This window comes from Mus pahari, chromosome 10, assembly GCF_900095145.1.
Source record: "Mus pahari chromosome 10, PAHARI_EIJ_v1.1, whole genome shotgun sequence".
NCBI lineage: Eukaryota > Metazoa > Chordata > Mammalia > Rodentia > Muridae > Mus > Mus pahari.
In genome coordinates this window covers 17,188,866-17,209,838 of record NC_034599.1, presented here as the reverse complement: position 1 = coordinate 17,209,838, position 20,973 = coordinate 17,188,866, and the positions used below count along the sequence as shown (strand labels likewise).

General features: G+C 51.2%; 1 protein-coding gene across 4 annotated transcripts in view; it reads left to right on the top strand.

Moving 5' to 3' along the window:
* The first annotated feature begins 8,714 nt into the window (after positions 1–8,714).
* Dock6 (dedicator of cytokinesis 6) overlaps positions 8,715–20,973 on the top strand; it is a 52,329-nt gene continuing 40,070 nt past the window's right edge. For 3 of the 4 annotated variants that reach the window (XM_021207877.2, XM_029542910.1, XM_021207876.2), the window contains exons 1-9: positions 8,719–8,799; positions 13,671–13,758; positions 14,275–14,450; positions 15,082–15,150; positions 15,349–15,478; positions 16,399–16,611; positions 17,889–17,974; positions 18,972–19,038; positions 19,282–19,431. In XM_021207877.2, coding sequence (XP_021063536.1) covers positions 8,756–8,799; positions 13,671–13,758; positions 14,275–14,450; positions 15,082–15,150; positions 15,349–15,478; positions 16,399–16,611; positions 17,889–17,974; positions 18,972–19,038; positions 19,282–19,431 — 1,023 coding nt within the window. In that variant the 5' untranslated portion in view covers positions 8,719–8,755. Of the gene's footprint in view, positions 8,800–13,670; positions 13,759–14,274; positions 14,451–15,081; positions 15,151–15,348; positions 15,479–16,398; positions 16,612–17,888; positions 17,975–18,971; positions 19,039–19,281; positions 19,432–20,973 lie in introns of all 4 variants that reach the window. The other variant, XM_021207875.1, reaches the window with a different exon arrangement.

The following is a 20,973-nucleotide window of genomic DNA, read 5'->3' as shown; positions in this document are numbered from 1 at the left end:
GGCCCCTATAGGCCTCTAGGGAACAGCACTAGTAGGAGGTGTGGCCTAAGGTTTCAGAAGCTCAAACAGTGCCTAGTGGTTCACTGTCTCTTCCTGCTGCCTGTGAATCCCGATATAGAACTCTCAGTCACCTCTGCAATACCCTGTCTACCCATGTGCCACCTTGCTTCCTACATGATGATAATGGACTAAACATCTGAAACTCTAAGCCAGTCCCAATTAAGTGTTCTACTTTATAAGAGTTGCCACAGTCATGGTGTCTCTTCACAGCAGTAAAATCCGAAGACAGGAATTGGTACCAGGAGTGGGGTATTGCTGTAATAGGCCTGACTATGTGGCTTCTCCTTTGCAGAAAGTGGGTTTTCAGACTTTGGATTAATAAAGCAGTTGAATTCTTTAATCGGAGCTTAATGGACCATTCTGGTAAGAGTGTGGAAAACAGTTATAGAGAGGGTGATTTGAACAGTGGGGGCTTGGCTCAAAAGGTTTCAGAGGAGAAGATTACTAAATGGACTATAGCCTTATCTTTTAATATTTTGGTGAAGAATGTGACTGTTCCTGCCCCTGTCTAAAGAACATACGCCTGCATGTGGTGGTTTGAATAGGAATGGCCCCCATAGACTCATGTGTATGAATGCTTGGCCCATAGGGTGTGGCACTATTATGAGGTGTGGTCTTTTTGGAGTAGATGTGGCCTTGTTAGAGAGAGTATGTCACCATGGGGGTGGGCTTTGAGGTCTTCTATGCCCAAGCTCTGCCCAGTGCAGAAGCCAGCCTCCTCCTGGCTGTCTTCAGCTTAAGGTGCAGAGTTCTCAGCTTCTTCTCCAGCACCATGTCTGCCTGGATGCTGCCATGCTTCCTGCCATGATGATAATAGACTAAACTTCTGAACCCGTAAGCCAGTCCTGATTAAATGTTGTCCTTTATAACAGTTGCCACGGTCATGGTGTCTCTTCACGGCAATGAAACCCTAAGACAGCGAGCGAGGCTAGGTTCAAGAATTATGGGTTAACAGCTTTGGCAAAGGATATTTCCAAACATCATCTGAAAGCATCAACTGTGCTGTGTAGTTATTAGTGGCCAGTCTTATGCAAATCTATAATGAAAAGGAGCAAACTGAACAAGGAAAAATACAAAATATATAGCTTGGGGAGAAAAGAGCACCCAGAAGTGTGAACAGATTAAAGAAAATTCAGATGCTATGTGGAAAAAAAGGAGCAGGGACCTCGGAGCAAGGTCCCACCCAGCTAAGCTTCCAACCTGTGAAAGTAATTAAAGGAAAGCGAAAAGGAATGAAAGAAAAGGGCCAGGCATGGTGGTGCAAACCTTTAATCCCAACGCTCAGAAGGCAGAGGCTGGCAGAGTTCAAGGTCAGCTAGGTCACCACAGTGAACTCCAGGATACCCAAGCTTAAGCAATGAAGAAAAGCATGGAAATCAGAGAGCTGGTGAGAATGTACTCGAACAAGGGGCTGTGTTCCAGCCCCAGAAAGCAGCAGGATTTGGCAGCTTCAGCCACATGGTTCTGGCCTTAGAGTTTAGAGGTAAGGACAGAAGAAAGAGGCTATAGAATCTCCCTCTGGGACTGAGAAACGTCACTGAGGGCAGGTGTGTGGTAGGGGTGTCCCTGCATGGAGGCCAGAGAGGCCATGTGCAGGAAGCTGTGAAGCTGCAGCCTGGATGGCCTTGGAGGTCCCAAGCCTTTGGAGATGCCAGAGCTGTGGGATACCTAACAGGGAGTGGAGCCAGCCCCACAGAGCCGAGTGTGCTGCAGTCAACAAAGCTGAAAGGAGCGGGAGACCTGGAGAGCGCTTTGGCATCAATCATGGGAATGTGGAGTTTGGAGTTTGCCCCTCTGGTTTTCAGTCTTCCCTTGGTCCAGTGTTTCTTCACGAGGCTTCCTTCCCTCCCTTTTGGAACAGTAGTCCCTGTGCTGCTGTGCATTGGCTGTATGGAATCTGCTTTTCATTTGAGGTTCCATAAGCTCAAGCCAGGCCTGCTGACTCACTGCCTCTTCCTGCTGCCTGTGAATCCAGATGCAGAACTCTCAGCAACCTCTCCTCACCATGTCCACCTGCCCGCCACCATGCTTCCCACCATGACAATGGACTAAACCTCTGAACTGTAAGCCAGTCCCAATTAAATGTTTTCCTTTATAAGGTTGCCTTGGTCATGGTGTCTCTTCAACACAATAGCACAGTGACTTAGATACTAGCCGAATCCTCATAGCTTGCTTAGCTGGCCTTTCTTATAAGGCCAGGATCATCAGGCCAGCGTGTTACCATCCACGGTGGGGCTGGACCCTCTCACTTCAATAATCAAGTGAAAAAAAAAAATGCCCCACAGACTTGTCTACAGGTCAATCTAATGAAGGATTTTTTTTTTCATTTGATGTTCCCACCTCCTAGGTAACCCTGGCTTTTGTCAACTTGACAAAAACTACTTAACACAAAGGGGTAGGAGGAAGGAAAGTCACACTTTAAAAAAGATTGTCATTATCAGGGTTGGAGAGCTGGCTCAGCAGTTAAGAGGACCCAGGTTGGTTCCCAGCACCCTCATGGCCAACAGATCACAACCACCTGTAACTCCAGTTCCAGGGGATCTAATGCACGTGGTGCACATACATATATGCATGCATGTAAAACATACATAAAATAAAATAGGATAAAATAATCATGATCTGCCTGTGATGTGTGCATGGTGTTGATATGTGCAATGTGTGACATTGATTGCGTGGTGGGAGTGTGTGTGTGCACTTGACATGGCTCATGTATGTAGGCTGCTCACATGTGGTTGTTGGCTGTCCCTTTATACTTTTATACCTTTATACTCAGTTCTTTCTTTCTTTCTTTCTTTCTTTTTTTTTTTTTTTTTTGACCCAGGGTCTCTCTGTAGCCCTGGCTGTCCTGGAACTTATTCTGTAAACCAAGATGGCCTTGAACTCAGAAATCTGCCTGTCCCTGCCACCCAAGTGCTGGGATTAGAGTTGTGTGCCACCACTGCCCAGTCACCAGTTTTACACATAATCAGCTTTACCTGTAAAGTTATCTCATGGACTCTTGTTTGATTTTTTTTTTTTTTTTTGAGACAGGGCTTCAAAAAATGTGAACTCTGGTCCTCCTGCCTCTACTTAACACCAGCATACCAGGATGAATACACTTATATGTGTGACTATGTGCTATAAATATGTATTCACATGCACATATATCATATATGCATAAATATATAATATATAATGCATTATATAACATATACAATACATAAATATGTAATATATATCATTCATGTGATAGATAAAAGCACTTGGGACTGTGGCTCAGTTCCAGAGTACTTGCTTAGAACATCCATGAAAAAAAAAAAAAATGTAAGCATGGAATTCCAGGGTACTGCAGCAGCAGAGACAGCCAAGCATCCGGTGACAAGGTCATCTATCCAAAGAAAACAGGAAACCTGGGACCTGCCCCTGTGGCCTCTCTTTGTGACTTCAAGTCCCGAAGGCAGGCCTGGACACACTGCCTGTCTTTGGCTTCCTTTCCTAGCTCCGGAAGGAGCAAAGAAAACAATCTGTGAGGCCCTGGCGGCTTATGTTGGGGTGGCATACCTTCCTGGCCCTGTGGTGGCTCTGTGGGCTGAAGCCTGACTCCTCCTGGCACCCAAATTACCAAAGAGGATATTGTGACCCAATAGGACCCAAGCCACCTTTGGCCAACCTCGAAATGGAATCCAAAATCTCTGCTTGAGATAACTTGAGATTGTTATCACACTAGAAGAAGTACAATCATTCACTCATTTATTCATTCACTCATTCATTTAGTCACTCATTCACTCACACATTCATCTACTCACTAATTCATTAAGTCATTCAGGAACAAGTTCATTCACGCATTTGCTCATTCATTCACTCAGCCACTCATTAATTTATCGTCTCTTTTTCTTTTGTTGTTTTTTTTTGAGACAGGGTTTCTCTGTGTAGCCCTGGCTGTCCTGGAACTCAGTCTGTAGACCAGGCTGGCCTTGAACTCACAGAGATTGCCTGCCTCTGCCTCCCAAGTGCTGAGATTAAAGGTGTGTGCCACCACGTGGCTTAATTTATCATTTTCATGTACTCATTCATTCATTCATTCATTGAGTCATCAATTTACCAAAACGGGCTGCTGGCTGGAGTGTACATGAGCAGTCCTGTAAGGCTGCCACACTCAGGGAGGGCTTTGCTTCTCACTCTTGTTGGAAAAGTGTCCCTGCCATGTCACCTCTCCTGCCTGTGGGTGGTACAGGGCTGTCTGGAATCAGCAGTTCTATTCATGGAATAAACACACACACACACACACACACACACACATATACATACACACACACACACACACACACACACACATATACTTTTTATATTTGTGGTGCTAGGAATGGATCCCAGGGTCTCACACGTTTAGCATGTGCACACTGCTGAGCCACACCCCCAGCCTCCACTGGGGTACTCTAGGCGGGTGCTCGACCTCTGAAGTGCATATTCATTTTTTATGACCACGTTTAAAAGTCAAAAGGGAGGAAACTGCATTTCAGGAGGAAGGTTTGGCTTGTGCAAAGGTCTAGAGACAGCTGAAAAACGTCAAAGACAAAAGGTCAAGGTACACAAACTGTAGGATTGGAGAGAGGGCAACGTACTTGCTGCTCTTGCTGAGGACCCCAACTTGTGGACCAGCACCCACAGCAGGCGACTCTCATTTGCCTGTACCTACAGTCTCTTCTAACTTCACTTGCTCACACGTGATGCATACATGAAAACTCAAACCCCCATATATAATAAATCTTTAAAGAAAATTTGCATGTCTTATGTGTATGTTTACCTGTTCATGTGTGTGCTCTTGTGTAAGGGTGCATGTGCATATTTGTGGAGGTCAGAGGGCAACATCAGAAGCTTCTTCTATCACTCTCCATTTTATCTATTTATTGTAGCTATTATCTATTTATTACTTACCTTTCTGTCTATCTACTGGCAATCATTTTCCAAGACATGGTTGATCTGTGTAGCCCTGACTGTCCTGGAACTCGAGCTATAGACCAGGCTGGCTTCAAACTCACAGAGCTCCTCTAGCCTCTGCCTCCTGAGTGCTGGGATTAAAGGCGTGTGCCACCACTACCCTGGCCATTTAATTAAAAAACAAAGCAAGACTATTTTTTTCTTTTGAGGCTGGAAGGGGACTGAACTTGGACTGTCAGTGTTGCCAAGGAAGGGTTTTCATCCCTTGAGCCATCCTTCCTTTTTGAGACAGGGTCTCTCACTGTACCTGGTGCTCATGGATTCAGCCAGGCTGACTGGAGAGTGAGCCCCAGGGATCCTGCTGTGTCTGCCTCCCCAGTTCAGTTACAGACATGCGCCACCATGTCTGGTTTTCACATGAGTGTATAGGACCTGAACGTGTGTCCCCAGGCTTGAACAGCAGGTACTTTACACATTGAGCCATCTCCCTAGGCTCACCTGGACACGTTTTAATGCCACAATGGCTCACATCACAAGCTTATGGAACAAATGAACACTATTGGCAGGTGAGGAGCACATGAAAGCTGAGTTCAGAATTAGACATTTTAGCAGCAGCTGTGCACCAGGTCCTAGGCACCGCAGAGATGTGGAGAATCCAATTATTAATGTCACAGTGAATGGAACAGTGTTCCAGGAAAAGGAGCAGCATTGCACAACAGCATGGATGGAGGAAAAACTTTTCCTTCTGTTTAAGACAGAGCCTCATGTAGCCCAGGCTGGCTTCAAATCCCTCAAGAGATAGCCAAGGCTGGCCTTAAACTCCAGATCCTCCTGCTTTCTCCTACCAAGGGCTGGAGTTAGAAGTGTGTGTCCTAGCCGGGCGTGGTGGCGCACGCCTTTAATCCCAGCAGAGGCAGAGGCAGGCAGATTTCTGAGTTGGAGGTCAGCCTGGTCTACAAAGTGAGCTCCAGGACAGCCAGGGCTACACAGAGAAACCCTGTCTCGAAAGACCAAAAAAAAAAAAAAAAGTGTGTGTCCTGCCACACCCAGCAGAAGGTCTCCAACCCCTCATTTCGCACACAGACAGTGAACTAGCCTACAAGGCAGCAGACACACCCCCTTTTGACCTCCCTGTCAGCCCCATCTACATCCAGCCCTGATCATGTCTCCCAGAAGAAAGCAAGGTAGTCTCCTCTGCCCAGGTGTACCAGCCCCACCCACACCTCATCATGTGGAGGCCAAAGTCACTCGAATCTGAATGGCTGCAGGAGAACCTCTGCCCCGCCCAGCTGAGTCAGACCTGGCAGTGCCCTGCAGAGGTGTGGCCTTGACAATCTGGTCTGGCGGGGACCTGGGTGGTGCTGGGCACGATCTTAACCCGAAGGGATCTTTGAAACCACCCTTTCTGAAAACAGCGCCATTCTGAAAGTCCCCTGGCTCGGGTTAGGCCCCTATTAGCTTCTCCAGATAATCAGGACTCTGGAGGCCTGCTCCCCCTACACGGATCCATGTGTTGTGCTGTGACTCACCGGTAGCCCTCACTGAGCAGAAGAGAAAAATCAGGGCTCCGAGAGGTTGAGAAATTGAACTATAAGTCATCACAGTCAGGCCTGGATTGGAACTCAACAGCTTTCTTTTGGGGGGTAGGGGTGGGCATCAAGCTCTTTGTGTCCAATTTTTAAATCTGACAGGGATACATTGAGTCCAAACCTTAAATCTGATATGGATACATTATGTAAACAGGGCAAGTCTTGGGTTTCCTCAAGTAAAAGAAATAGCATGCTAGCTAGCACTCGCAGGCAGAGAGAGGGTGGGATGAACCCGCAGCCAGTGAAAGGTCCTGGAGTAAGCGTGGGCCACATCTGAGTGTTTCAAAGGAATATTTAGGGGTCGGAAGCAGGGGGACAGTTGGGCTGAAGTCCAAGAAGGAGGCTATGAGGACAGAGTGGTGACAGGGCAGTTTACGCACGGCCTGGAGGGATGGACTATGACCCAAGTGAGGTGGGCCACAGAGGCTCTGCATAGGGAAGGATATGGTGAGACACAGATGCCCCTAAGACCGGGCACAATGGAAGCATCAGAGAGGGCCCAGCTCCATGTTCCCTACCTGGCCTCAGAGGAAGAGGCAGGGACCTGAGTGACACTGAGTGTGGCCCAGCACAGTGGTGGGTGGAGTTAGATTCTGCATCTCCCAGGCAGAAGCAGCTGGACCCAGGCTGGGCAGGTGCGTGGGCTCCGGACAGCTGTGTACACAGAGCAAGAGCAGATGGATAGCTAGGGGGTTCCCCTACCATCTAGGTCTCCTTGCTGTGCCTTCAGAGGCTGATACAGGTTTGCTGGGCAACTGGGGCAAGTCACTCTGCCCTCTGGCCCCAATTTCATCCTCTGTAGATGGGGCTCTTGCTAGCATCCATAAGTGGGAAAACGAGCAGCAGGTGAAAAAGCTCTGAGGCAGACATGTCCTGTGCTGCACAGCGCCTACCCTACCTACCAAGACTGTTTTGACCGTGACTGCTCAGAGCGCTGAAGCTGCTCAGGAGAAGGTGTGGAGGCAGCAGAGAATTGGCATATCCAAAGATGAGCCAGGACTGAAAAAATTCTAGGAAACTGTTGTTGGGAGAGGAGCTGTTGGGAAGATATTTAAGGCCACAAATGAATGAAGACATCCTACAACTTCAGGTAATTAGAAACTTCCGGTCTGGCTGGCTCAGGTAGCGATGCCGGCTTTTTGAGTCACACCTCCTAGAGTGACACCCCTGAGCTTAGCTGGACTCATCCACCTCTGGACTGCAACCCAGAGACTGGCAGGAAGTCCCTTGAGCCCCTTTTGAGGCCTACTATATAAAAGCCTCCACACTGCTAGGCTTCAGTTTTCCCACTTGTCAGTAGTGGAAAACAACGGTTCTTCCCACCTTTGAGTGGCTATAAACAAAACCTTAGACATTATTGTGGGACGTTGATGTTATTTTTTAGGCAGTGTGCCTCCGGGGCTAGTAGGGACCTAACAGTTTTTGTTTGTTTGTTTGGTTGGTTGGTTGGTTTGGCTTGGTTTTTCGAGACAGGGTTTCTCTGTATAGCCCTGGCTGTCCTGGAACTCACTCTGTAGATCAGGCTGGCCTCGAACTCAGAAATCCAACTGCCTCTGCCTCCCAAGTGCTGGGATGAAAGGCGTGAGCCACCACTGCCCGGCTGACCTAACAGGTTTTGATGTTCAGTATTTTTCTTCCCAGCCCAACAGAAAACTCAGTTTCCCCATCTTGACCCCAGTGGGAGGGGAACAGTCCCTTCCATGCCCTGCCCCTGCTCCACACCCACCCATGCCCTGCTCTGTCTGGTCCCCAACTCCCTAGCCCATCACAGAGATGAGCCACTCACAATGTCCCGCCCATCAAGGACCGTCCCTCACAAGCCACGCCCACGGTCCCCATCCTGGAGCTGCGACATCCCGGATCACTGCCTGCTCCATTCTCCTGTCAGCGCTGTCTCTTCCCCATCCCCAGTGTTTCTGTCCCACTCTCAGTGCTGGCCCCGCGCCATCCCAGAAAGGCTCCGCCCTATCTAGGGAAAGCCCCGCCCCTTCCAGAGAAGGCTCCTCCCCATCCTAGAGTTGGCCCCGCCTCGCCACCACGCCCGGAGAAGACCCGGTCTAGATTCCGCGGCTGGGGCGGGTCGAAGCGCAGGCCCCGCCCCACCCGCACAGGCCCCGCCTCTCCCGCGCGCCGGCTCCGCCCAGCCCGGCTGCCCAGACTCGGGAGGCTGCGGCGGGACGCGGGGCGTCATGGCGGCCTCGGAGCGCCGCGCCTTCGCTCACAAGATCAACAGGTAGTGAGAGCGGCCGCGGTCACGGCCACTCTGGGCGGGACGGGCGGGTGCTGGAGGCTGGCGGGCAGCGGGCAGCGGGGGTGTGCCGGGCTCCCCGAGGACTTCCCGGAGGAGGAAGCGCATCCCGGGTCGGTGCGGGCCGGGCTCCGAGAGTGCTAGGCTGCATTCCAACCCTCTGCCGTCCTTCTCTTCACCGGCCTGGGGAAATTCGCACCCCTCCCCCGCCCAGGGTCCCGGGACCCAGCTGTCTGGAGCTGGAGACAGCTGGGGACAACCCCTCAGTCTCCTGCCTCAGCCTCTCCCAGACCGGCTGGGCGTGGGAGGGGGCCGAGGGGGTTGGGGACTGAACCAGCTGGTGGGCAGACGGGAGGGGACAGGCGACAGATGCTAGGGGATCCCATTCCGTGGCCACTGGATTGTGAGAGAGGATCAAATCTGGGGTAGGCGAGAAATCATCCCTGGTATCCGATCCACTGGACCCCTGTCTGACCGCCTAAGGTGAGAGAAGCCACTCTGTGGGTCCCACCCTAATTGGATTTCGCTCTGGTGGGACAAGCATAGATGTGTCCATGGTATGGTGTGGATGTATAAGACAGGAGAGAGAGGATAGGATCTCAGAGGCAGACCAGGTATAATTAAGCACAGACCTAAAGGAGAGAAGGGAGAGATCTGCCCATCATCCAGGAAAGAAGCAAGTGCAAAGGCCCTGGGGGCACAGAGGGACCAATAGGAGTAGATTTTATAGGCCAGAAGAAAAACTTTCACCGTGACCCCAAGTGAAGTGAGAGCCACCGAGAGTTTTGGATAGATCTGCGAGATCTTTTCTGTTTGTTTTCTTGTCTCCTAAGTCCTTATGCCTTTAGCTCAGGTGGGAAAGATGGGTCTTGTGCAGAATGATCCTGGGCCTTGATGGCCTTGATGTAGTGAGGAAGCCCAAGATTTCCCAAGTAGCCTGGTAGATAAATAGATGCTTCTGCACGCAGACCTCACCTGTCCATGTTCGCCCTCCATCCCAGATGAACCAGCAACTGAATGGAGTCTTGTTTTTACTTTGTTGTGTTTTGTTAGTCTGGGACAGGGTCACATAGTTTATGCTGACCTCAGATGTACTATGTAGCCAAGACCAGCCGTGAACTCCTGGCCCCATGGAGACACTCAGTTTCCATGGTAACCACATCTGTAGCACCTTGCTTTTGTGTTTGCTTTATTTTGAGAAAGGTTCTCACCCTAGCCTAGCCTAGCTGACATATCTTTTGCATTTACTTACTGTGTATACGTGTGTATACCACTTGTGTGTGTGTGTGTGTGTGTGTGTGTGTGTGTGTCAGGATGCTTGTAGGAAGGAACCTTTTCTTTCGACTTGGTTTCCTGGGATTATACTCAGGGCAGCAAGTTGCTACTGAGCCATCTTGCCAGCCTCCCTCAATCTTCATTTTTGAGGCAGGGTCATTTACTGGGATCTGGAGCTCCAGATAAACTGTCAGGAAACTGGCCCTGGGGATCCTCTTGTCTCTGCTCCCCATTATATGAGTTTTTGGAGATCTGGATGTGGGTTCTGAGTCTTTTTTCCATGTACACTGTCTTCAGACACTGTCACTGTCCTCAGACACACCAAAGGAGGGCATCAGACCCCATGACGGATGGTTGTGATGGCTGCTGGGAATTGAACTCGACCTCTGGAAGAGCAGTCGGTGCTCTTAACCGCTGAGCCATCTCTCCAGCCCCTGTGTCTGGCTTGTCATCTTCCCTATTATAAGGATAGGCCCAGTAACCCTTGCCGGCCTGGGATGAGCTCCGCAGCTGCTACAGTGTCTCTTGTTACACTTGCGACCTGACTTGTAGAAACCCAGTCAATTCAATTCAGTGTGTTGCTGCTTTTAAAAAATACACTTACTATTGCATGGTGTGTGTGTGTGTGTGTGTGTGTGTGCACAGGTGTCACAGCACAGGTGAGAGGTTGGAGGTCAACTTGAGGGTGGTGATCGCTCCCTCCCCCTTTGCACAGGTCAAATTCAGGTCATCACACTTGGTGGCAATGCCCTGACCTGCAGCGGCCGTTTTGCAGATTATCTCTGTTCTTAGAAATGTCTTCTGCCAGCAATGGTGGCACACGCCTTTAATCCCAGCACTTGGGTGGCACAGGCAAGTGGATCTCTAAGTTTGAGGTCAGCCTGGTCTACAGGTCATGTTCCAGGATGGCCAGGGCTACACAGAGAACCCCCTGGGGGTAGGGGGTAAGGTCTTCTACCAGGACACCTAAACCGGTTAGACTTGGGGGTGAGCTATGGAGACGGCTCAGCAAATGATGCATGCCTGGTTATAAACACAAGCCCAGCCTGGGTTATGTGGTGAAACTGGGCCAGCAAGCATAGACTGTACAAGACACTGTCGCAAAGATGTTTGGGGGGGTTAGGAAGATAATAAAGTCAGTAAACAACCATGCAGGCCTGAAGCCCTGAGTTCAGGGTCTGACAGCCGAGTTCAAGACAGCTAGGACTAACAGTAACCTTGGGGCTCTGGGAGCATGGAGAACAGTGGCTTCCTGGAGCAGAGACTGGAGACTGGTGGCTTCTGGGAGCTTGAGCATGGAGAATGGTGGCTTCCGGGAGCTCACTGGCCGGCTGTCCTGATGAAGAGCCCCAGGCCAGTCTCAGACAGTAAGATGAATGGTTCCTGAGGACATATGAAGTTGACCTCTGACCTCCATCTGTACATAGGTGCTCTCTCACTTGAGCACATATTTCTCCCTCTCTCTCTCTCTCTCTCTCTCTCTCTCTCTCTCTCTCTCTCTCTCTCTCTGTGTCTCTCTCCCCCTACCCATCCCCCCCTCTCTCTCCATGCACTTCTACCCAGTTATTCCCTAGTTGGGGCATAAGGCCACTGTAGGAATTTAGAACAAGGCCGTGTCCCTCCCTCCCTAGCCTTTTCTTCAGACAGAGAGACCAGCTGGGCTGGGGCTACAGCCTCGCCCCTGTCCTGGCATCCTTTTTTGTTTTGGTTTGGATTGTTTTTTGTTTTTTTTTTTCCGAGGCAGAATTTCTCTGTGTAGCCCTGGCTGTCCTGGAACTCACTCTGTAGACCAGGCTGGCCTCGAACTCAGAAATCTGCCTGCCTCTGCCTCCCAAGTGCTGGGATTAAAGCGTGCGCCACCACTGCCCAGCAACCTGGCATCTTTTAAAAAATAACAATGCCATGGGCTCTGAGGGCCTCAGGCTTCAGGGGAGTCGGCCTGCAGGTTTGAATTTGAGCACAGAGCCCTCATTTTCACTTTACTGTCACGGGCTGGAGAGGTGGCTCAGGGTTAGGTCAGCTGACCCAGGTTGGGTTCCCATCACCTGCCTGGTGGCTCACAGTCATCCATAACTCTAGTTCCAGGGAATCGGACACTCTACACTCTTCTAAACTCTAAGGGCACAAGGCATGCACATGGTGCATATGCATACATGCAGGCAGAACACGCATACACATACAGAATAGATCTAAGTTTACTTCTGTTGCTAGGGTCAGTGAGAGGGCCCAGCAGAAGCACAGCGCTACCTTCTAGAAACAACTCCAGCTGCTTTATTCTGCACGCGGAAGGGGCTTGCGTGTGTGTGTGTGTGTGTGTGTGTGTGTGTGTGTGTAGTGGAAAGGAATGGGCCCCCAGACTGGGTCAGGGGTCAGAGCAAGCGTGAGGAGGGATCCCCAGCATCCCAAAAAATTAAAGGAGAGAAAACAGTTACTCAGGCCCACAAAAGATGCCCAAAGGCACCGAGTGATGGGATCAGGTTGCCTTTCCAATTCTGCTCCTGTGGGCAGGTCAGACCATGGGGACGGCTCGGATAGGGTGTCTCATTAATTCCATCCTGTGCCACAGAGGAGCCCTCTGCCACCCTCAGCTGTCCATGGAAGGAGCAGCTCTCTAGTAACTGGTGTGAACCTAGGCTATTTCTCTCCCACACTCTGCATGTTTCTGCAGGGTTCCTGTGTTGAAAGGCTGAAGTTAAGAGGGCAGGGTTGGGGTGTGGCTTGTGCCAGAGCCCCTGCTGTGAATCCTCCTGCGAGGCCTCCGGAGGCCAGAAGTAATCCTCAGCACTTATAAACAGAGTATCCATTACTGAATACCTTCAGGCACCTGGACTCAGGAGTGCTTCAGCGAACGTTCTTTATCTGAGCTGAGGGTCCTATTGGAGAACACACACATACAGAATGCTTACTGAATGTCAGTAGGAAGCTTCTCTGGTCTACCCAGGCCACTCTGAGGTCAGGGCAGCTGTGAGTGGGTAAACTGAGGCTGGCAGGCAGGCGTGTTGTGCCAGAGCTGGGGGTGCTGGATTGGTGTGCTTGGAGAACCCAGAAAAGATGGAGGGAGCATGTGTCCCCCTGGGGGGGCGGTGGGGGAGGAACCTGTCACCCCCAACCCCCCCACCCCTGCACAGTGGTATTTCCCTGTCTGTGTTAGGTGTGGAGAGGGACTGGGCTGCAGAGAGGCCTGCATCCTGTATCATCTGTGTATTTAGTTTTGTGCTGCTGGCAATGGAACCCAGGACCTGCCGCTTGCAGGGACCATCCTCTGCCACTGTGCTGCACCCCAACTCATTGTTGTTTTTACTTTGTTTATGTGTGTGGCACCTGGAGTAAGGGGACCCCTTTGGGGACTCAGTTCTCTCTTTCTGCTGTGTGAGTCTGGGGTGGGGACTGAGCTCAGGGGTGGAGCAGTGCCTTAAACCTGCTGAGCATCATCTCACAGGCCTCTTGGTTTGGTTTTTAAGCCCTTGTTTTTATTTCTCCTTTTATCACCGAGGTCTCTCCTACAAATAAAACTACCCCCATTTTCCCACCACACCAGCCTGAGTTTCCTTGTTTCCCACACCCCCTTCCTGTCTTCCCAGGACTGTGGCTGCTGAGGTCCGGAAGCAGGTGTCCCGGGAGCGCAGTGGCTCACCCCACTCCAGCCGTCGCTCCAGTAGTTCCCTGGGGGTGAGTCCCTGCCCAGTGGCTGGCAGCAGAGGGGCACACACCGCCCTGAAGTAGCTTGGCCAGAGAGGACGGCGCCCTTGTCCTTCACCCATCTGCACAGATGCAGGGGAGAGAGAGAGAGAGAGAGAGAGAGAGAGAGAGAGAGATCTAAGGGTGGTTAGGGGGTGACACCAACTTCTTGGGCCACCCAGATGGGGCCTCAGGCTGGGGCCTGGAAGAGACTTCCTGCCGCAGTGGGAAGGGGTGGGGCCTCAGGAATTGTCTTTGGTCATTCCTTTTACCATTAGAGTCTTTCCAGACACCAGGGTGTGATTTCCTTCCTGAAGTCCCTGGAGGGAGGGGGCAGGCCCCTAGCCAGGCTGCTGTGGAAAGTCTGAGCTCACTGGCTCCCTAGACCCTCCCGCTTACCCAGCAGCCTGGTGGGATGGGTCCCACCACTCACTGCTGGCTAAAGACAGCAGTGGCCATACTCCCAGCGTCTCACCAGGGCCACCATGGCCACTGTACTCCAATCAGGTCCCTCTGACGGAGGTCATCGAACCCCTGGACTTTGAGGACGTGCTTCTGAGCCGGCCACCTGAAGTCGAGCCCGGTCCCCTCAGGGACTTGATAGAGTTTCCAGCAGATGACTTAGAACTACTGAAGCAGCCCCGAGAATGCCGGACCACAGAGTCTGGGGTGCCGGAGGATGGGTGCGTTCTACACACACACACACACACACACACACACACACTTACTCCCTCTCCCAGAGTCTCATACTCCCAGGTTCACCTACAGGCTCTGGACACCTGTGTGGCCTTGGGTAAATCACTGTCCCTCTCTGAGCCTTCATTTGTTGCATCTTTGACTAAAAGTATTTTGTTGTTGTTGTTTGTGGATGTGTGTGTGTGTGTGTGTGTGTGTGTGTGTGTATACTGTATGTATGCATGTGTATGTGTATGTGTCTGTGCATGTATGTATGTGTATGTACCCAGTTGATAAGTGTGCAGGTTCATGCACTCACCTGTGCAGAGGACAAAGGTCAAACTTGAGGAATTTTCCTCTTTCTCTTTTTCACTGATATACTGAGGCAGTCTCTCCCTTGAACCCAGAGCTCGCCAAGTCGGCTAGTCTTGCTAGACAGCTTGCCCTGGGGATAACCTGCTTCTGTTTTCTGAATTTGAGACCATGGGTGGGCTAACATGCCCACCACCTGGCAGGCCCCCCACTGACCTCACATATGGGTGTTACCTGCTGTAATCCTGGGTATCGCCTATGTGCCTGGTACCCACGGTGGCAGGAGTTCACCCTGCCTCTGTTTGCTCTGCTTGTATTTTGCTGCAGAAAGTTGGATGCCCAGGTGAGGGCTGCGGTGGAGATGTACTCAGAGGACTGGGTCATTGTACGCAGAAGGTGGGTCCTACCTGGAGCAGCTCGTGGGGCGGGAAGGAGGGTCGAAGGGCGGCACTGTCTGTGGTTGGTTCCTCTGTTTATCCACCCACTATTCCTTCCTTGAGCAGTTGGACTTCTTTAGTTAAAGGTAGGTGTCATGTCTGTTCACCATAGTCCCCAGCCCCGCCTCCCGCTTAGCCCCGCCCACCTTCCTGCTAGGTACCAGCACCTGAGTACAGCATACAGCCCCATCACTACAGAGACACAGCGAGAGCGGCAGAAAGGCCTCACCTGCCAGGTCTTCGAGCAGGACACCCCTGGGGATGAGAGGACGGGTCCTGAGGATGCGGTAAGGGGCCGCCGACTGGGGTCACTGAGGGGTCAGACTCAGGAAAGTGGCTGCTCAGCCTTGACCCCAGTGAGTGAAGTAAGCCCTGTTCAGAAGTGGAAAGGGTCACAATCATGCACATTTATCGAGCGCTTAGTGTATACTGCTGGCTTATGCGCCTTTCATCCTGTGAGTGGGGCCACAACCATATCCCTCTTCACAGGCAGAGAAACTGAGGCAGAACAGAATTACTAATGCTTATATTTCCTTAGTCAGCATTTACTGAACACATATTTTATATCAATAATCATTTATTACTAGTGTGAACTCCTCTGTTGTTGTAGGATGTATTTCAGGAGGTGGGGAAGTGTTTGTGCAGATGCTAGGCATGGATTCCATCCTCAGCTGGGGCAGGGGCCAGGGAGGGAGGTGGAGAGTAGATAAGGGAACGAGATGCAGGAGGGGAAACTGAGGCTGGTAGTCAGGTCAGAGACTCAGAGTCACAGACTGAACTAGATTTGAGTCAGGCTGTGAGCACAACTGACTGTAGGTGGTTCTAGGCCAGCCATACACTTGGAGGCAAGAACTCTACTCTCCCCTGGCAAAGGTGGACAGAGTCTCAGGAGCCTTGCTCGGGGTTAGTCCTTGGGGCTGGCCAGTGTGGCCATTCTGAGCTTAGCCTAAAGGCAGAGAAGTTATTAGGTGTGTTTTGATTGGCCAGAGAAGGGTCCCCTGTGAGGTGGGGTAGGAACTCCCTACATAGGAGTATTTCCAGGAGTTTCTGGAGAGGCCAGCCAGGCCCCCAAATGACCCCTGTAGTGGTGTCCCCAACTGGCCTGCCCCTCAGCTTCTGTCCATGTGAACTAGATGTCTACAGATCCAGACTCAGGAGGACAGGTGCATGCAGTCGACACTCAGTACTTGCACATTCTCTCCTGCAGGATGACCCCCAACACTGTTCAGGCTCCCCAGAGGACACCCCTCGAAGCAGTGGCGCCTCAGGCATCTTCAGCCTGAGGAACCTGACTGCGGACTCTCTGCTGCCCACGCTGCTGGAGCGGGCGGCCCCTGAGGATGTGGACCGGCGCAATGAAGCCCTCAGGCGGCAGCACCGGGCCCCCGCCCTGCTCACCTTGTACCCAGCACCTGATGAGGTGGGTGCCCATCGGCTGGCTCACTGCCCCCAGACCAGAGTCCAGCCAACATTTATTGGCTGCCTACTGTATACCCATCTTCAGCTAGTGACATTTTTGGATCCTTATTTGTCTGACCCTCATTTATTGAACACCAAATGCTTATCTCTGTAGTTATTTAGCCATATATCCACTGTATACCTACTGTATACTTCTCTATTTAATCAACCAATGTACTGATGATCTACCTCTTTATCTAGCCATTTATTTGGCATCTAGTGCATTCTGTTATGTTTTGTTTAACCATTTATTGAATGCTGGCTGTATACATGTATGTTTATTTAGTCACTACTTACTTAGTATATAGTGAATGGAGATATTCCTTAGCTATGATGAAGTCATATCCCAATAAACCTATTTGAAGTTTAAAATACGTAAGTCAAAAATGCATTCAAGCTTGCATGGTGCCTCATGACTATAATCCCAGCACCTAGGAGGTGGGGTGAGATGATCAGACGTTCAAAGTCAGCCTTGGCTATGTAGTAAATGTGAGGCCGACCTGAACTACATGAAACCGTGTCTCTGAAAAAACAAGACAAAACAAAGCAAAAAGAAAAATGTAAAATGCAGGTAGATATCTTATTGAGTGTTCGTTTAACCTACTTTAGATGTGTTTAGAAAACCTACATTAGCCTGTAGTTGGGCAAAACATGAGGTAGAAATCCTATTTTATGCTAAAGTGTTGACCATCTCGTGTGGTGTATGGAAACTGTACTGAAATGAAGTGTGGTTGCTTGGTTACACATCCATAATCCTCGCAAGGTCACATACTTGGAAACTTTTTTTTTTTTTTTAAAGATTTATTTATTTATTATATGTAAGTACACTGTAGCTGTCTTCAGACACTCTAGAAGAGGGCATCAGATCTAGTTACGGGTGGTTGTGAGCCACCATGTGGTTGCTGGGATTTGAACTCCGGACCTTCGCAAGAGCAGTCGGGTGCTCTTACCCGCTGAGCCATCTCACCAGCCCCACATACTTGGAAACTTAACTGCTAAAAAGCATCCAGCATTTAGCGAATGCTTTCTTTAAACGCTTACATTTATCCAAACAAAATCTGTTGGCACTTACTGCATACGCCTGAGTTGGACCAGCAGCGCTCTATGGCTGGTACTGGGATTACAGCTGAGCAAGGAGAGAAGGCTTTCCAGGCTGGGGGCATGGGGGGCTGGAGCTGGGGGCGTGTAGAACCTCCCTGAAGGATGCATCCCAGAGCCACCCCCCCACCCCCCTTGCAGGATGAAGCTGTAGAACGCTGCAGCCGCCCCGAGCCACCTCGAGAGCACTTTGGACAGAGGATACTGGTGAAGTGTCTGTCACTCAAGTGAGTCCAAGGGCAGCCCTGTGGGTTCCCCTGCCAGGACACCCCGGGCTTTTCCTTCCCCTCTCAGAAAACACACACAACCTCCATCTGCATCAGCACGTGCTGAGCCCCCCACCCAGCCGGCCCCCTCACTAACAGTCGGGTCCCCCAAGCCGTACCCCCCCGCCTGCCTCTCTGGGTCCCACACCTCCTCCAAGTCTGATCCACTCCCTGGTCCTGTGCTCTGTGAGCATTTGTTGAATGACTACATGAGCCCACAGCTTTCCCAACTTCTGAGATTGGGGCTGAGGGCCAGAATGGAGTTCTGTTTCTGCTCTGATCCAGACAGAAACAGGGTCCAGGAGGGGCAGGACCAAGCTCCGAGTGCACTTCCTGTTTAGCTCCATTCCCACGCTCTTCTGGCTGCTCCAAGGGCTGTTACTGATGAGACTTGGACTGGCAGAGTGGGAGCCAGGCTCCGCCCCTCCATCCACCCCACGCCTCAGCTGAGAGGGGTGGGTGGGAGGGGTGGGCAGGCGAGAGCCAGACTCCGGTTTTTACAAGTGTCTCAGTGCTCTCAGGCAGGACACCTGTGCTGGTCTGTGACTCAGCTTTCCCATATACACTCACCTTACGGGGAGGAGGAAGATATTAGTATAGCTAGGGGGCTGCCTAAAACAGTGGGGGTCGGGGTGTGGTTGAGAATTCTACCATTTTCAGTGGTAGAATGAATGCATGCAGGAAGCCCTGGGTCCATCCACAGCACTGCAGAGGTGGGGTGTGATCCAGCACTTGAGAGACAGAGGCAGGAGAATTAGGAATTTGAGGTCATTCTTGGGTACAAAGGGAGTTAGAAGCCAGCCTGGGCTAAATCAGACCCTGTCCCAAACGGAAAAGGAAGGAAGGAAGGAAGGAAGGAAGGAAGGAAGGAAGGAAGGAAGGAAGGAAGGAAGGAAGGAGGCAGGCACAGAATGTGTGGATGACAGCTCTCAAAGAGCTGGCCCCCATTTACCTGCAGGTTTGAGATTGAAATTGAACCCATCTTTGGCACCTTGGCCCTGTATGATGTGCGGGAGAAGAAGAAGGTAGATGCCCCTCCTCCTCCCTCTCCTTTCTTCTCCCTCCCTCCTCCCCCTCCCTTCTCCCCTTCCTCCTCACTTCCTCCTTCCCTACCTGCTTTCAGTCATCCCTCCTCCCTCTCCCTCCTCCTCCCTCCCTCCTCCTCCTCCCTCCTCCTCCTCCCTCCTCCTCTTCATCTTTCCCTCTTATTCCTTGGTGGGGTGGCTGTGGAGCAGTACCTCTCAGCTGGCTGCCTCTCATATCCCCAGATTTCAGAAAACTTCTACTTTGACCTAAACTCGGACTCCGTCAAGGGGCTGCTCCGGGCCCATGGCACCCACCCAGCCATCTCCACCTTGGCACGCTCTGCCATCTTCTCCGTGACCTACCCATCTCCTGACATCTTCCTGGTTGTCAAGGTGCCTACTGGGGCCCTACAAGGGGTGCAGTGGGATAGCATTTCAAGGCTGAGGCAGGGGGATTGTGAGTTTCTGGTAGCTTGGGCTGCTTATAGAAACTTTGTCTTAAAAGCAAACCAGAACAGTTGGGTCTCCCTCATGGATGGGGCAGGAAAGATGAGCTAGTGCATTCTGGGATTTCTTCAGTTGTGGTTAGGTTTCAACAATGGAGCAACTTGAGTTCTTTCAGGCCAGCCTGCTGTACAGAACAGCTAAATCAGACCGTGTCCCGAAAGGAAAGGGTCCTTGAGGTCTGACTCCTCACGGTGAAGGTTGCAATGGTCATCATGTTATAGATGGGGAAACTGAGGCATAGAACACATAAGAACCTTGCCTGGGGTACCACAACTCCTGAGATGGTCAGGACTAGAGTTCCGGCTGTGAGGTTCAGGGTCATGGCCTCAGTCTGTGCCGTGGCCAGCGGCTTGCACCTTAGCCCAGCCGCCAGAGGGGCTACAGCAAGCTTCTGCTGCTCGCACGAACACCATGGGGAGGAAAGGATGTACTAAACATGAAGGGAAGGCAGGGCAGGAGCCTGGAGCCAAGCCTGCAGCCGAGCCTGGGCAGTGCTGCTGTTGGCTTTCTCTGCGCTGTGTGCCAGCTGCCTTCTTACACAGCCCAGGACCACCCGCCCAGGAAGACTCCACCCACAGTGATGCCTCCCACGTCAGTCAAGAAAATGCCTCATAGACCAGATTACAGGCCCAGTCTGAGGAGAAGTGTTTTTTCCATTGAAATTCCCTCTTTCTAGATAATTCTGGCCGGTGTCAGACTGACAAAAAGCCAAGCAGAGCAAAGTCAGAGTCCCATGAGACTCAGTTTCAAAAGCAAAATGGACCCCAGCCTGGCTCTGCAGTAGAGGGCCTTCCTAGAATCCTCCAGTAAGGGCCTGGGGGTGTCTCCTGGTAAAGTGCTTAGCCAGCATTTCGGAGGCCTGGTTTCCATATCCTGTCCAGGCAGTGGTGGCTCACACACTTGGGAGGCAGAGGCAAGCAGAACTTAGTGAGTTTGAGGCCTTCTTGATCTTACAAAGCAAGTCTGAGGTCAGCCAGGACTACACAGTGTGGACACGTCTCAAAACAAGAAGCAGGTGCAGGGATTGTGGGAGAGGGGTGGGATGGGGTGGGGCAATCGATGGAGGAAGGGTGAGATGCCTTAGTCATTGAAATCACCCTGTGTTCAAGTCCCAGCACCCATACTGGGGGGATCCAGTGCCCTCTTCTGGCCACCATGGGCACTGCGCTTACATGATGCATAATTAAAAACAAAAATAAAATCTGTTAAAAAGAGAGAGAGAGAGAGAAAAAAAAAAAAAAAAAAAAAGCTGGGTGTAGTGGCATACACCTCCAGTGCCAACACTGAGAAGGCAGAGACAGGCAAATCTTTTGAGTCTGAGGCCAGCCTGGTCTATTCAGAGAGTTCCAGGACAGCCAGAGCTGCATAGCGAGAGCAGGAGTCCTGGGTTCATGCTTAGTTCATGCTGGGTTCATGTGGGCCGAGGAG